Source organism: Dasypus novemcinctus, chromosome 17 (assembly GCF_030445035.2).
Source record: "Dasypus novemcinctus isolate mDasNov1 chromosome 17, mDasNov1.1.hap2, whole genome shotgun sequence".
In the NCBI taxonomy this organism is placed as follows: Eukaryota; Metazoa; Chordata; class Mammalia; order Cingulata; family Dasypodidae; genus Dasypus; species Dasypus novemcinctus.
The window spans coordinates 20,611,678-20,627,006 of record NC_080689.1 but is presented as its reverse complement, the minus strand read 5'-3'; the positions used below and the strand labels follow the sequence as shown (position 1 = coordinate 20,627,006).

The window sequence follows — 15,329 nt, the reverse complement described above, 5'->3', positions numbered from 1 at the left end:
AAAAAGAGAATATTGCTTTTAAGCCAAAGGTGGTAATAAAAACAGGACTAAATTTCTTTTCATCTCTTGGCATTTTTATATAAATCAACATTCATTTTGTTAAAACGTCAACATCCCGAAATGGAAATATTCTCACATCAATTTATAATTCAAATATTCCTTCTCTACTGCATTTAATCTAAGTACATTTAATTTTTGCATTGGAAAAACTGTAAAATTTAAATTCATCTTATTGTATCATGATGGCAAAATGAATAAATGATATTCAATGAGGTATGGAGCAGTATATTTAAATCATGAGATCAAGAAGGGAATTGATTTTAAAAAGTCTAAATTTCTTGAGGTCAAGGCTAATGTCCTTAACAGCTATGTGATAGAGTTCACTGGGTGTGGAGAGATAATAAAGTATATTATTATCCTACTACCAAATTTTAGAGAGTAGACTCCATCTTCCCTCTCAAGAATACTATAATGCGGGACACATAGGAGAGGAGATGTAATTTATGACAATTCAGAATTTTAAAATCATAAACATCACAGTGAATAAATAAACAGTAAATCTAACAATCCTTTATTTATACTGTGGGGTACACTACAGAGTTCCATAATGGCAGAGTGATGTTATAAAACAATCTGGCTTCAAATATCGCACTACCACATATCAGCTAGGAGCATGCTAACTAACTGTGCCTCAGTTTATTCATACGTGAAATGGACTCAGGAACAGTTATCTCTTGAGTTGTTCTAAGAATTACAGTGCTTACATTATTTAGCACATAGTAGGTGCTCAATTAAAATTGCTGTAGTAATTGTTGCTGTATTCTTATTAATATTCTATCTCCACTATACTGTTATTTGAGAGATTAAATGATAGCACTTTGAAACAGTATACAATCCAATCTTTCATACTTTTGACCAAATTATTAGTGAGGCTTTTTAGGAAAAGAAAAAGAATGATGAGTTTTGGATAAAAACAAGGATTGGAAAAAGGACAGATAAATAGCACCTATGGAACCAAATGAAATATGCCCATGAAGAGTATAAAAAAGCTAGGAGGAAAATTTAGAACCAAATATCAAGGTTGGTTCATAGAAGCAACAGCAAGGCTTATACATGTAATGTGGTATGACAGGGCTACGTAAAGTGAGTTCACGGTTCCAAAATGCATGAGTTCCAGTTGACACAGTGTTGGTGCTGTCCAAAGAAAGAACTTCCTTTATTTGATGCAGGTCCAAAAAAATTATTTTAAGAATACAAAGTAGCACAGCTCATTTATATATAAAAGCAAGGAAGTAGTAAAGGCACAGACTATCAACCAGAAAGAATCACAGAATTAAGAAATATGTAAATAATGACTTAAAAAGAGAGAGAAGTACCTTGACATCCTTTATTGTCATTTAGCCGGAATCCATCTGGACAAGTACAATCATAAGACCCCTCAGTATTAATGCAGTTTCCTCCCTGACAAATACTATTTTCCTCCAAGCATTCATTGATATCTGCAAATCAATTACAAAAAAAGTAAGTTTAGTAGGCTAAAATTTTAAATTAAGGCTAAATAAACTATATCTAAGAAAACTTAAGTTTTTCCTTATCTTTACACTCAAAATTCGCATAAATGTGCATTTTACATCACTTATAACACATGATTTTAAATGGATAACAGCTTTGTCATTTTTAAGAGTTTTTAAAAAATTGAAACATTTTCCAAGGATTTAACTTTGGACAATACACAAACTCGGAGGTTTTAACACTAAACAAAATTAACTGGAAGGAGCAAAGTCAAAATTATGCAACAAACGATAACTTACTTGGTTGTGTTCTTGGTGATGACAGAAAATAAAAAAACATACTTTAACTACATAACCAGTAAGTATATCATGAGCATCCAGTCATAAAGATCCTGTACTTTACATCACAGAAAAAATTTAAGTGTTTGGCAAGATCCCTACCCCCAAAGAAACTTGTTTGGTCAAAACACAAATTATATCAACAAACATATAAAATTTTAAATAGTTTAAAATAACATAAGAATTTTCACAGAATATGATTATTTGTCAAAAAGAACAGTATTGACTTCAGTTGCCAAAAGAATTGAGAGACTTGATATCACAATGGCCAAAAAAGGCTTTATGTAGCAGAAAGGAATCTGCTTTGAGTCTTGATGGCAGGGTGGAATCAGGGTGATTAAAGGGGATTGTAGCAGGAAGACGAATCAGCAAGATGAACAAGCCTGGCTGAAGTTACTCAACAGTTATGACAGCCAGGGTTGATGATGCCTGGATTTTGTTGTAATGTGTATGTTTGCAGCACATGTGCAACTAAAAATGGTTTCTGTACCTAGTAATGAGTTTTGACTATGAGCACGTGAAGAAACTAATGACTCCCTCGCATTGAATGAAGGCAGGCCCATCTTTAGTGAGGGCTATTTCTTTTAAATTAAGGCTAAGTAAACTATATCTAAGAAAACATAAGTTTTTCCTTATCTTTACACTCAAAAGTCACATAAATGTGCGACTCACACAGAGCTCATATTCCTAACACTCCATGAGTTTCTCTTCTATGGGGTTTGCTCAGGATTTAAATGGCCAGCATAGGGAAACGGACTTTGGCCCAGTGGTTAGGGCGTCCGTCTACCACATGGGAGGTCCGCGGTTCAAGCTTGACCCGTGTGGAGCTGGCCCATGCGCAGTGCTGATGCACGCAAGGAGTGTCGTGCTACACAGGGGTGTCCCCCGCATAGGGGAGCCCCACGCGCAAGGAGTGCACCCATAAGGAGAGCCGCCCAGCGCAAAGGAGGGAGCAGCCTGCCCAGGAATGGCGCCGCCCACACTTCCCGTGCCGCTGACGACAACAGAAGCGGACAAAGAAACAAGACGCAGCAAAAAGACACAGAGAACAGACAACCAGGGGAGGGGAGGGGAATTAAATAAATAAAAATAAAAATCTAAAAATAATAATAATAATAATAAAAAATAAATGGCCAGCATATAAGAAAGCTAATGAACAAAACCTTCTTTGTTTTCTCAGAGTTTGGCATGTTATAGCATTTCCTGGAAATAATTAGGATTGCTGTTTAAAATACATGAGAAGTTTTAGGGAGAACTAAGCATGGAGATTGCCGCCATCTTTCTTATATTCCTCCTTGTCTGGTTCAACTATGGTGACAATGAATTGAATTCTCCTCAGTCAATTCAATCAGCCAATCAACTTGTTTTCAAATGTTTGTTCATAAGGCCAACTGATGTGGAGACAGTGGCCACTGGAGCTGCTGTGGGCAGGGCAAGGGAAAAAGAGGTGTAAGATGGGGGCATTTTCAGGACTTGGAATTGTCCTGAATGACAATGCAGGGACAGATACAGGACATTGTTTCCTGCCATAACCTACAGAATGGAGTGGGAGAGAGTGTGGACTATAATGTAAACTATGGTTCATGCTGTGTGGCAGTGCTCCAAAATGTGCTCAGTTACGGTGAATGTGCCACACTGATGAGAAAAGTTGTTGATGTGGGAAAAGTGGGAGGTATGGGGAGTGGGACATATGGGAATCCCCTATATTTTTTAATGTAACATTTTATGTAATCTGTGTATCTTTTAAAAATAAATGAAAAATGTATTTAAAAAAAAAAAGCGAGAGCTCCTTATAATTTCATTCCATGAAAATAAAACAAATTGCGATGAATGTTCACTAACAAAGTTACAATGTTTCTGAATACTGACCATAAGACCTAAGATACAAGTAAAGTAGATTACCACTTGTTCTTTAGAAGTTTTTAAAACTATATGGAAGTGCAATTTACACACAATAAATGCATCTATTTTGAGGGTCCAGTTCCATGAATTTTGACAAGTGTATATACAACCTGTGACCACCATCATAATTAAGATATTCCATTACCCCAAAAGGCTCCCTTGTGCCCTGTTTATGTTTGACAACTTCTACTCAGGAAAACATTTGTTGAGATTCATCCGCATTGTTATGTGTATCAACAGTTCTGACCTTTCTATTGCTGAGTTTATTCCACTGTATGGCAGCAACACAATTTTGTTTTCTCATTCCCTATTGATGGACATTTGCATGGTTTGCATTTTGGGCTATTACAAATAATAATTTGTAATATATCATGAAGTTTCTATGAATATTCATTTGCAAATCTTTTGTGAACATATGCTCTTATTCTCCTTGAATAAACAAATAGAAGAAAAGGCCTGGGTCACATAGTAAGTGTCTTAGCCTGCCTGAGCTGCTGTTGCAAACACCACAAACTGGGTTTTGGCGCACAGAGAGGAATTTATTGCCTCATGATTTTGAGGCTAGAAGCCATCCAAAATCAAGATATTGACTGTGCCTGCTTTCTCCCAAAGTCTGTAGCGTTCTGGCTGCCAGCGATCCTTGGGGTTCCTTGGCACATATCTCTGCCTCCCATCACATGGTCATGTCCTCTCTTTTCCTCCTGTCTGTTCTTTTCATTTCTGCTGATTTCTGTCTTTTCCTGTGCAGCCTTCTCTGACCCCTGGCTTCCAGTTTCATCTCTTTATAAGGCTTCTAGCAATACGGATTGACCTACCCTGACCCAACTGGCCACACCTTAACTAAAAACATCTTCTTCAAAAGGTCCTATTTACACATGAGTCCACACTCATGCCTTTGCTGGGCCTTGGAATTAGAGATAGTGCAGGGAAGAGACACAGGACAGAGGCAGATGCCCGAGACCATCTAAGGATCAGGACAACTGGAGGCCACCTTTCATCACAGACCAGCTGGCTACTGAGAGTGCTGAAATAATTAGCACATGGAAATGAGTATACCACTTGGGATTCTGACTCTCAGTGAAGCAACAGGACTACAGGATAGTACTATAAGAAAATGATGACTTTGCCAGACTTATTAGAGGAAAATTACACACGTAAAGTTAAAAGCCAACAAGGAAGATGGCATTTCCTCCCTCAGCTGTGAGAGGCACCTGACCTTGGTTAGTTGTAGCTAAATACCATGGAGGGCTGACATTACACTAGCTGGGAATTAGCAGGTTGAAGTGCTAATACAGCCTCAGAGGGCACTGTAAATTAGCTGCATAGATTCCAGTCCTATTTATAATGTAGAACACAAGGGAAATTAGCCCTGACTTTAAGAGAAAAGGACCTGATTATATACTCCAAAAGGAACTTTCTTATGAACTTAATCTTATAAATATGTATGGTCATAATGAAAAGCAATTTTGCTTAAAAAAAATTATAATGCTTGTTTGGCCTTTCATGCAAGTGGATGTTTTTAGAGTTCTAATGAGATGACTACACAGTAAAACAGCCAAAATAGAGGAACATGCCTCCTAATGAGGATCCACTGGCCAGATGGCCTGGTCACCCTCTTGGCTAGGCTAAGAGACAATGACGGTCAGTTTAGGTTTTCCACACCTTAGCTTACAGCCTACCGCCTACTTACTTCTGTAATACATTCTTCCACGACTGGCCTTGGTGCTCCACCCTCTGCCCCCCACCGCCACGGTCGTCCTTCTTACCTTGGCACGCCACCACATAACAATGTTATTATATTGATCACTTATTGGACTACTTGCCTATTTTTCAATAGTTATGTTGATTACAACTTTTCACTGTGGTTATTAACCCTCTGAGAATATAATCACCTTAGGATGACGTCTTGGAAGTTGATAAAGTGATTCAATGACAATGTATGGTGTGAGACTTTTGAAACCTTGCCAAAATTGCCCTCCAAGGGTGGTGCCATGGGAATTCGCCACTTTGTAACTGATTGTCACCAATGCTCTGGTCACAAACATGAGATTCTATACATGACAGTGCACTGTAATCAACCAAGTACTGGGAAGTGAAAAAAGGATCTGGGTTCTTTGAAGTATGTGCCACAGAACCGTTCACCAGAAAGCTCATCCCTTCTCTCAAGGGTGGGCTCGCTCCGACCTTCACTTGAGACTAACTCTCCATGTGGGTCACAACCTCACCACAGTTAGGTTTCTCATTTTACAACTGACAGGGAACCTAAATGCAGCAAATTAGCAGAGGAGCTGGAGAACACTGACTTGGGTGGACACTGCACACAGAGAGAAGTTGCATGCACCAGGCTGGCAGTGAGGGGAAAGAAGGTATCTTCCTACTCATACATAGGACTGGATCACCAGCTCTGACTACCTCAGAGAGGATCTGCGCCAAGGTAGGTAGTGAAAGCACATTAACGGCTGCACAATACTGTGTGTGTGGAACACATTTTAGAAATATTTCATGCAAAGAACTCAAAATTAAATTAAAGTTTGGCTCTTGGTTACCTGGAAAATTAACTTGTGTTTACTTATTTGGAACATTTGGACAATCCTGCATAAATAAGGTGTTGTAGTTCAGAACTACCCATTCAGGATAAATCATCCACAGCTGAGAAAAGTTAAATTGATTCTTTACCCCTTCAGATGGCACAATTCTTCTAACAGACAGCTTGGAGCAGTGCAGAGAAGGCCTGGATTTCAGTCCTTTCTTTGCATCATCTGTGTGACCGTGGGAAAAATAGTTTGCAGGGATTCAACGTCCTTGGCTATGAAGTCAAAAGGCAGGTGTCGAGGGCAGGCGCCAGAATGATGTTCAGATTCCCTTTTAAGTAACAAGTCTCACCTTCACAGTGGTCTCCAAGGGCAGACGCTCTGTATCCCTGGTCACAAACACACTGGAAGGAGCCCTCTGTGTTCCTGCACTGTCCATTACTACAGAGATGATGGTGCTGGCATTCATCAATATCTAGGAGCAAGAATATTAAAAAAGAAAACCATAGCGGTGCTTAAAAAATACTTTCAATCATTCATATAAAGGAGGTCTATAAATTTTAAATCTATAATCTATTTAAACCAGAGTTTTCATTATATGGCTTAACCTGACCTTTAATGAATGGTAAATAATTTCCAGTAGGAAAAATCGAGATGAACTTAAAATTTTAATCAATAAGCTAGGAATCAATCCATATTTATCACATTGATGGGTGGCAAATATTTTCCTGTATTTTTTTTTCTGTACAAATTCACTTATTGAATAGTAGTGTATAATGTCAAAATTTTGGAAGCAACAATAATATTCACTCATAGAGCATTAGCACACACATACATTATGGTGCATCCATGCAAGAGAATACCATGCTTTTTTAACAAATAATCATGGACTCTCTCTATTGACTTTCAAGGTTGTCACTTTTTATTTTTGTCTCTAACTGCCTAGAATGGAATTTCTTATTTACATTTCTAGTTCAGAGTCACCTCCCACACAAAAACAAATCTTATTGATTCAATTGGTTATCATCACTACCTTTGTGCAGAATTTTCCTGCCAAGCCATTGCCTAGGACATTACTTAGTAGAGTGTCATTCTTTGCACCAAGTGCCTATCCCTGGTCCAAGCAGCCGGGGCTTTTGGTAGGCTCATGTGGCACCAACATGTATATGGTAGAAAAATTTCCAATCTTTCTAGTAAGTTCCACATAGCCTAAGGCTTAAACACACACACACAAACATACAAATGATTTTCTATATCACTCTCAGCAACATTTACTTCTTACAAAACAGTGTGGTAATGTTGTGGAATTTAAGAGAAGTTCAATTATTTGAGTATAGAGAGGCCAGGACTCAGGAATGATTTTGAGAAGGAAAAAATGGTTTATTGACGGCCGGCCGGACTCGGGAGCTTTCTGTTTGAATCCCGAGCCCCGAACAAGATTTTCAAACGTCTTTTATACAGAGAGGAAAGGCCAAATGGTCTCTTTGTTTCAGTTCTCAATAGGCTTCAATTAGCATATATTTCTTCCACATCTTAGGTAAGCTTTTAGCAAGGACTCCAGACATTTTAGATAAGCCTTGGTTTTTGCATTTCTCTTAAATACTTAAAGTTTATAGCCCTTGCTTTGTTAAACATTTTCTGGGACTGGAGCCTGCTGTCACCGTCCCTAAGGGCAGGACTGCAGCCTCTTACCGTTCCACACCCACAAGTCAAACAACTTAGTTATTTCTGAAGAGACACAAGTCAAACAGCTTAGTTATTTCTGAAGAGACAAAGAGCCTTCCACCCATAGCCCACATCAGTAAAACAAATTTAAAAAGTAAAAATTTCCTGGATAATACATTTTCGGGAAATGAAGTTCATAGCAAGCAGCCTATGACTAAAATTTTGGCTCATAAGTTCTCTATATATGGAACCTCAACTAACTTTCTTGATTTATTTTAAATATTCAACTACAACCCTTTGTGCTTAAAAGCCTCTAATTATCTAAAGTAAGGGTCAGCAAAGCACGGTCCATGGGCCAAGTCTAATCTGCTGCCTTTTACTGTAAACAAAGTTTTATTGGAACACAGCACCATATATTCATTTACCTGTTGTCTATAGCTGCTTTTACACTATAATGACAAAGTTGAGTAGTTGTGACGGAGACTGCAAAGCCTCAAATATTTAACTTTCCAGTCCTTACAGAAAAAGTTTACTGAGCCTTGATCTAAAGAGTCGTGGCACACTTCTTCATTTCTTTATCACTAATTTACTCTGGCCCTCCTGCCACTGGGCTTCCAGTTTCCCTCCCCTGATAACGATGATGATCTTCAGCCGAATCTAACAGCCCCTCCCTCCCCTTGGCCCATCTGGCATCTACACTCTTCCCTGGCACACATATTCGTGGCTTAGAGGTCACTTGGTCTAGGGCCACAGTCCTGGGTCCTGGGTTTAGGCTCACACGCATGGATGTAAGATCAATGTTTTTACCTTCTTCATTAGATTTTAAGCTTCCTGTGGGCATAAGGGCAGGGACTATGCTTACCACATCCCTTATGACTTCCCACATGCAATTAGTAGATATTCAATTCATGTTGTTTGTTGATAGACTTCCTTTATAACATCTGTAAGGACTTACATGCTTCCGTCAATGACATGAGTTTTAAGACAACACCAGTTTCCATGGGGACCCTGCACCATTACTCTTCCCCATTCTGATCATGGCATCATTTTGACTGTCAAAACATTGGCACCTAAAATTGCGTGGCTCCTACTGATAAACTTGTAGATGTATCTGAATTATTTTTGGTAGTTATCTCACAGACTCCTCAAAAGAAAGAACCATGCATATTACACCCTTATTTTATTATATGTATACTTCTCTTTCTACTACAAAAATAGGAATTCATTAAGTGCTTAAATAACCGAGCTCAAGAGTCATAACAAAGTATAAAAACTTGTAGAATCTAAAACAAATTTACTTGTGTATGCATGTGTGCATGTTTGTGAGTGTTCTCTCATTCTACACTTATAACTAAGTATTATAATGACTTTCTGTATTTTAAAAATGAATAATTGGGAAAGGTTATGGTAACAAAAAAAAGGACATTTCTTTTCAAGAACTCTGAATGGTTGAACTTGTCAGAGCTGATGTCACATCTTTACGCTGAGGAAGCATATATTTATTGGTAAGTGAAGTATTTCTTTGTGAAGGTCAATGAAATGTTTTTTTTTACATCTAAATTAAACCTCACCAAGTTCAGAATTCTCACTACCACCTGCAGGAACAGAATGTATTCCATAAGATTCTTCTCTGAGCATAAGGGAATACTACTGATTTCAGCCTTACTGAAAAATCTTAATGATATTTACAAACCAAAAAAAAAAAAGCAAAAAATTCTTAAAAACAGAATATGTACAAAAACAAGTCATTAACATTCCAGAGCATAATACCAAACTGATATAATGACCTTGTAATTGTTGAAATTCCAAACTATACTACCTTTAAATGAATTCAAGAAAAATTCTTTTCTGCAGTAAAGAATTACAGAGAGCAATATTTTTTCTCCCTAATATTAGCACCCAGTCACTGATCACCAATGGCATACTTTTCACATTTAACCTTTTCCATCCTGTTTCATTGCCTTCCCTGACTTATGTTTAAATCTTTTGCCTTTTTGGTCCTACAAAGCATCTGGGTGGCCTTTAAGAGGCATGCTCACTTTCTTGAAGTAACAATTTTCGAGAGCAGCTACCTTCAGCAGAAATCGCAATAGCTTACCCTACCACATTCTTACCTTCACACTGGTCTCTGGCTGCCGATAGCTGATACCCTTGCCTGCAGGTACACCTGAAGGAGCCCTCGGTGTTCTCACACTGCCCATTTATGCAGAGATTCCCTTGCTGGCATTCATCGACATCTGTAAACACAAACAAGAGCACGTATTTAAAATGAGGTCTTAGATGGAGAACAACTCCCACCGATCTCCACCCCTGCTTTGATTAAAATTTTGAGACCACAAACCTTAGCTACCACCCCAAAGCCTTTCATTTCCAGGCCGGCCTTGCAAGGCCTGACCTACAAAAAGATTTCTATAAAAAGAGAAAAAGGGAATACCCAGGAGAATGTAGTCTTCCCTGCAATACATCCTGGGGTTTTTATTACAAAATAATGTACTTCCTATGTGAACACTATAAATTTCAGCATGTATCAGCCCACCAAAGTTCTGCATATCAATCCCAGTATGCAGAACATAGAAGAGAAATAATTACTAGTAGGTGATGAACTTATGAGCAAGCAAAAGCTACTTATATAACATCAAGCTCCTCAGCATTTCTATCTTATACTCTTATAGCAGAAATAAAATATGAAATATTTTAGAGTTGAAAACAGAAGACAGACTCTGAAGCACAAAATAATGGCTACCAGGCAGTTTACAGAACTGTGGCATGGCAGGAAAGAAGGCAGAATGAATATTCTACCAAAATTTTTAAAAACAAAGCAAAATGTAGGCATTCTTTAGGGGAACAGACATTTCTACTGTGTTTGGAAGAAGCTGAAGAACTGTAAGGTCAAACAGTTGTGTTAAAGGACACTGAGCTCATTTTCAAAGTAGCAAGAAATGCCACGAGAAACAATGGCATGATGATGGCAGCTGTTAGAAGGTCAAAGTAGAAAGTGATAAAGTGAGAATTTTTAACAATGCCTTGACTGAGAAAGGATATACTTCTTTTTGGGTTCTAGAAAATGACATGGATATGAAGTCACAACTGAAGTAAAGGAATAGCCTCATCAATAATTCGAGCACTTCTGAAAGACATAGTTCACTTTCTAAATGTTTTTGTTTGGCCACCAAGTTGGTCTGAACTCATTAGACCATTTTTTCTCTCTTTGTCATAGCAGACACAGCCTCAGTATGTATCTGAATAGCTAGTCAGTTTATAAAAACATCTCATGATTAAAATATTGTGAGATTGATCCTCATCACCCATACCTAGGTTTGTTGTAGGGATTCACTGAGATACTAGACAAAAAAAAAAAAAACACTATGAACATAACCTTATACAAAAAAGAGTTACACATTGAGGGCAAGAAAGGAGTCCTAATATAAATTGAGTAATAAATAAAAATGAGCAGTATTTGGGTTTGTTTGTTTTTTTAAGATTTATTTATTTATCCCCCCCCCTTGTAGCTCGCTCCTTTTCTTTTACTCTCTTCTCTGTCCAATTGCTGTGCCTTTTCTTTTACTCTCTTCTCTGTCCAATTGCTGTGCAATTTTTCTGTATCTGCTTGTCTCCCTTTTGTTGCATCATCTTGCTGTGCCAGCTCTCCGCAGTGCACCGGCCAGCTTTGCCTTCATAAGGAGGCCCTGGGACGCGAACCCAGAGCCTCCCATATAGTAGACGGGAGCCCAGCTAATTGAGCCATAGCCGCTTCCCAGCAGTATTTGTTTTAAAGAAACTTTGACCCCACATACTCTCTATTTTTTTAATGTAACATTGGAGAGATAAATAAAGACAAGAAAAGAATGTTAAAAGGAAAAAAACAACAACAACAAAAATTGTTAACTGGCTGGTCCACCACTTGCATATGGTCAGATAGAGAGTAAGCTATTTAATGTATCTGTTTCTGCTTTCTGATTTAAATTACAGTAATTATTACTATACTTTATAAATACTAAGTATTCTTATTATTCAAATATATGTTCTGATGATTATGTGAGTAAATGTAAAATATTCAGAGGATTCAATAAACATTATTCATTAGATTAAAAAAAGAAAAGAAATTTTGTCATAAAGATCCAAGTATGATTGTTTTCTTCTAAAAGTATCTAATTCTTTAAAAGTAACTAAAGTTCTGTCAGGAAAACCCCATTAGTTGAGTTCTAATTGAGTTCTTTCCCTCAAGTATTATTTATAATAACCTATTTTCTGGGAAAAGTTGCATTTCTTAGCCTGTAATGCGGCATTATCCTTTTGAGTTTTATCTTGAAATATCAGGGTGTCAGATTATCCCAATTCCCTGAATTAGCTGAAATAGCTCACGAATTATTAATGTAATTGGAGTTCAGGAATTCATTTCTTATTTAATTTTTCATAGCAATTATTTTAATTGACTAGAAAGCTTTGTTTCACTGACTTGCTACTGGTCCCTTTATTTATTTTTCCTCCCATTTTTATTTATTTTTTTGTTGTAGATCACTGTCATTCCTCTATCATAACTGCTATAATATTCTATTTTTCCAAAAATTAAAGTTAAAAGATCACAAGAAGTGCTACATTAAAAAACATAAAAAAAAAAAAAAAACATAAAAAAACATAAGAGGTTCCCATATAACTCACTCCCCATGAAAGTCGTGGCTGCCAACTCTTGATTATCAACAAAGAAATTAAATAAGCAAGCTGAATTTCATTTTAAGAATTATTTTACACCTTTCCAACACTCTATTAGCTTTAGCAGTGGTTGGCAGCAAAGAACAGCCTGCGTTGTATTTTCTTTCAGCACATGCTATAAAATACTTGAGATGTCAGTTCAAAAACTTGTTAAGATGAACAATAGCTCATGTAGTTGGTTGGATCTCATAAAGTCTGACAACATTTTTAGTGCCTGGACTCCTTTTTAGATTCTCATAGAAGATGACAAATTAAACATTCCCATGTGAAGATGTTTGCAGTAAGGTATATCCTCCATTCCAAATACTGTCAGGGTATGCCAGACATCTTACATAAGTTAGTCATTTAGGTTGGGAAGATTGTCAGAAGTAATTCATTGTAAGTAATGACACACACATTCAGACTAACTTGAGGCAGCCCAGTTATCTTGAACAAGGTGATCTTTGGGTCTACAAAAATGACCAAGGGGAACAAAAGCAGCTTAATTTCAGATGTGGGATGAAATTCCTAAGACAAAAGAAAGCTTATTTTTCAATAAAATAGGCATTTGGGATAAACATCACCTTTCCTTTGTGCCAAGGATGAATAGAAAATGTTATTTCCATGACTTTAAGGGACTTTTTGCACATACACGGTGGCAGGTCCAGCTCAAAGTTATGATACGGAGTATCTACGTATTTATAAATTTAGACATGCAATGCTAAAATGTCCACATACAATGAGGGCATGAAAAAAAGTAATGAGTTAATACATTACATAATATATCTATGATCTGAAGAAAGTTGTCAGCACATTTAGTGAGGGAAAGACAAAGTTAATATTTACGGCTATCAACATGGTGAGACTGGCAGAGTTGCTGAGATATTGTAAAGGGTCAGCTGTACGATCTGGGATGTTTGGCATCCATGAACTGCTATGGTTTGGGAAAGATTATAAGATTGTTAAATAAAACGGGTGTTTTATAATGTATTATAGTAGAAAGGAAGAGTTTTGTCAGAGTAAGGAGAGCAATTAGTCCAAACTTGGGTAACTAAAGGAGAAGAGGATCTTGCCTGATCCAACTCAGATTGTAATGAACAAGTACCCTTAGAATCAGAGAGGAGGGCAAGACTAATTGGCAAGTGGAGATAACAGCCCTTTCCCACCTCCAAGGTTTTACATGTGCTGTTTCCTCTGCCTGTTAAGTTTTTCTCCCTCTTGTATTGAATATTTCAGAAGGAAGTTCAAATAGCAACACCTATGTGAAGCTTTCCCAGAAGCACAAAAGCGGAATTAGTCACACCCGTCATTACTTTAACAAAACTGCTCAAGGCTTTAATTTCTGAAATAATATCAGCAACAATGTGTTCCGCTCTATCCCTAAACTGTCTCATTATCCATGTATTATCTCCATCCATTATCTCATTATCTCATGAATTATTTACATCAGTCATGAATTATCTTCAGTAATTTTTCACCTCAATCATGGTAGGTACCGTTATTGTTCCTTTTTTGCAGATTAGGAAAGTAAGGTTTAGCAAAGTAAGACAACTTGGCCAAGTTCAAAAAGGTTGTGAGTAGCAGAGCTAGGCTCTGATAAACTACCTGTTGTTTTCAACTAAACTCTGGACTTTATTTGGATTTCATCAGTTTTTCCATTAAAGTGGTCTTTTTGTTTCAGCATCCGATCCAGGGCACCACATTACATTTAGCTGTCTTGTCACTCCAGTTGGTCTTATTTCTCATGGCCTTAAGTGTCTTGAGGTGAACTGGCCAGATACCTCTTTGTAGGATAGCCCCAATCTGGATTTGCATAAGGTTTTAATCATGAGTAGACTGTGGATGTGGGTTTTGGAAAGAATAGCACAGGGGTGAAGTGTCCTTTTCCGCACATAACATCAGGTGTACACAATATGCACGTGGTATCACTGATGATGTTACCTCTCGTGATTAGGTAAAGGTGGTTAAACTGCCTTTTAACACCCTTTATTATCTATAATTATCAGTTGCAGATTTGTATTCCTCCCAGCAAGCAAATGTTCTTTGAGAGGGTAAAGCCTCTCAGTAACATTTTCAGTTGAGTGCAGTACCTGGTCCATGTTGGTCCCTTGCTATTCCTGAGAGGAAAGAATGGAAGGAAGAAGGGTAGCTTCTGCAGAGGCCCAGGAGAACACTCTATGGGATTGGAAATTGGAATTTACCTTCCTAGGGGGTGGTGAATTCTGAGGTGTTAAGGAGAGCTATTAGAGAAAAGCAAACTCCTCTGGAATGGTGATGATCCAGAATAAGGCAGGGGTAATGAGACATTCATTCAACATGTGTTTATTCTAAACTCTGTCTCTGTAGACAGTCTAATCCCCTCAATTTTAGGGATGGCATGAGATCTGGAAAGCTGAAATAATTTATCTACGGTGGCACAGCTAACCCCTTGAAGTGCCAAGGTTCAGGTAAGCAGTGGGAAAGAAGATAGATATGCAAGGCAAGACAGTCATGAGCAAGTGCCTGGGTCAAAAATAAGAACAGACTATTCACAGGGCAGCTGGAACACCAACTTGGATGGATCAGAGAATTCACGTGGAAGAATGCAGTAGTTACAAGGAAATTTGCAATATGAAGGGTAGGGCCAGATTACAAGAGTTTTCATGAACGAGTAGATAAAAAAAGGCAGATTGGGAAGAAAGATAAAATAATA

At 37.7% G+C, this 15,329-nt stretch overlaps 1 protein-coding gene across 8 annotated transcripts in view; it reads right to left on the bottom strand.

Annotated features, from left to right (window-relative positions):
* The window catches only part of LTBP1 (latent transforming growth factor beta binding protein 1), a 410,312-nt gene that overhangs the window by 82,712 nt on the left and 312,271 nt on the right, over window positions 1-15,329 (bottom strand). For all 8 annotated transcript variants that reach the window (XM_058278378.2, XM_058278382.2, XM_058278380.2 and 5 more), the window contains 3 exons: window positions 10,063-10,185; window positions 6,636-6,758; window positions 1,377-1,499 (listed from right to left, as the gene is read on the bottom strand). In XM_058278378.2, coding sequence (XP_058134361.1) covers window positions 1,377-1,499; window positions 6,636-6,758; window positions 10,063-10,185 — 369 coding nt within the window. The remainder of the gene's footprint in view (window positions 1-1,376; window positions 1,500-6,635; window positions 6,759-10,062; window positions 10,186-15,329) is intronic.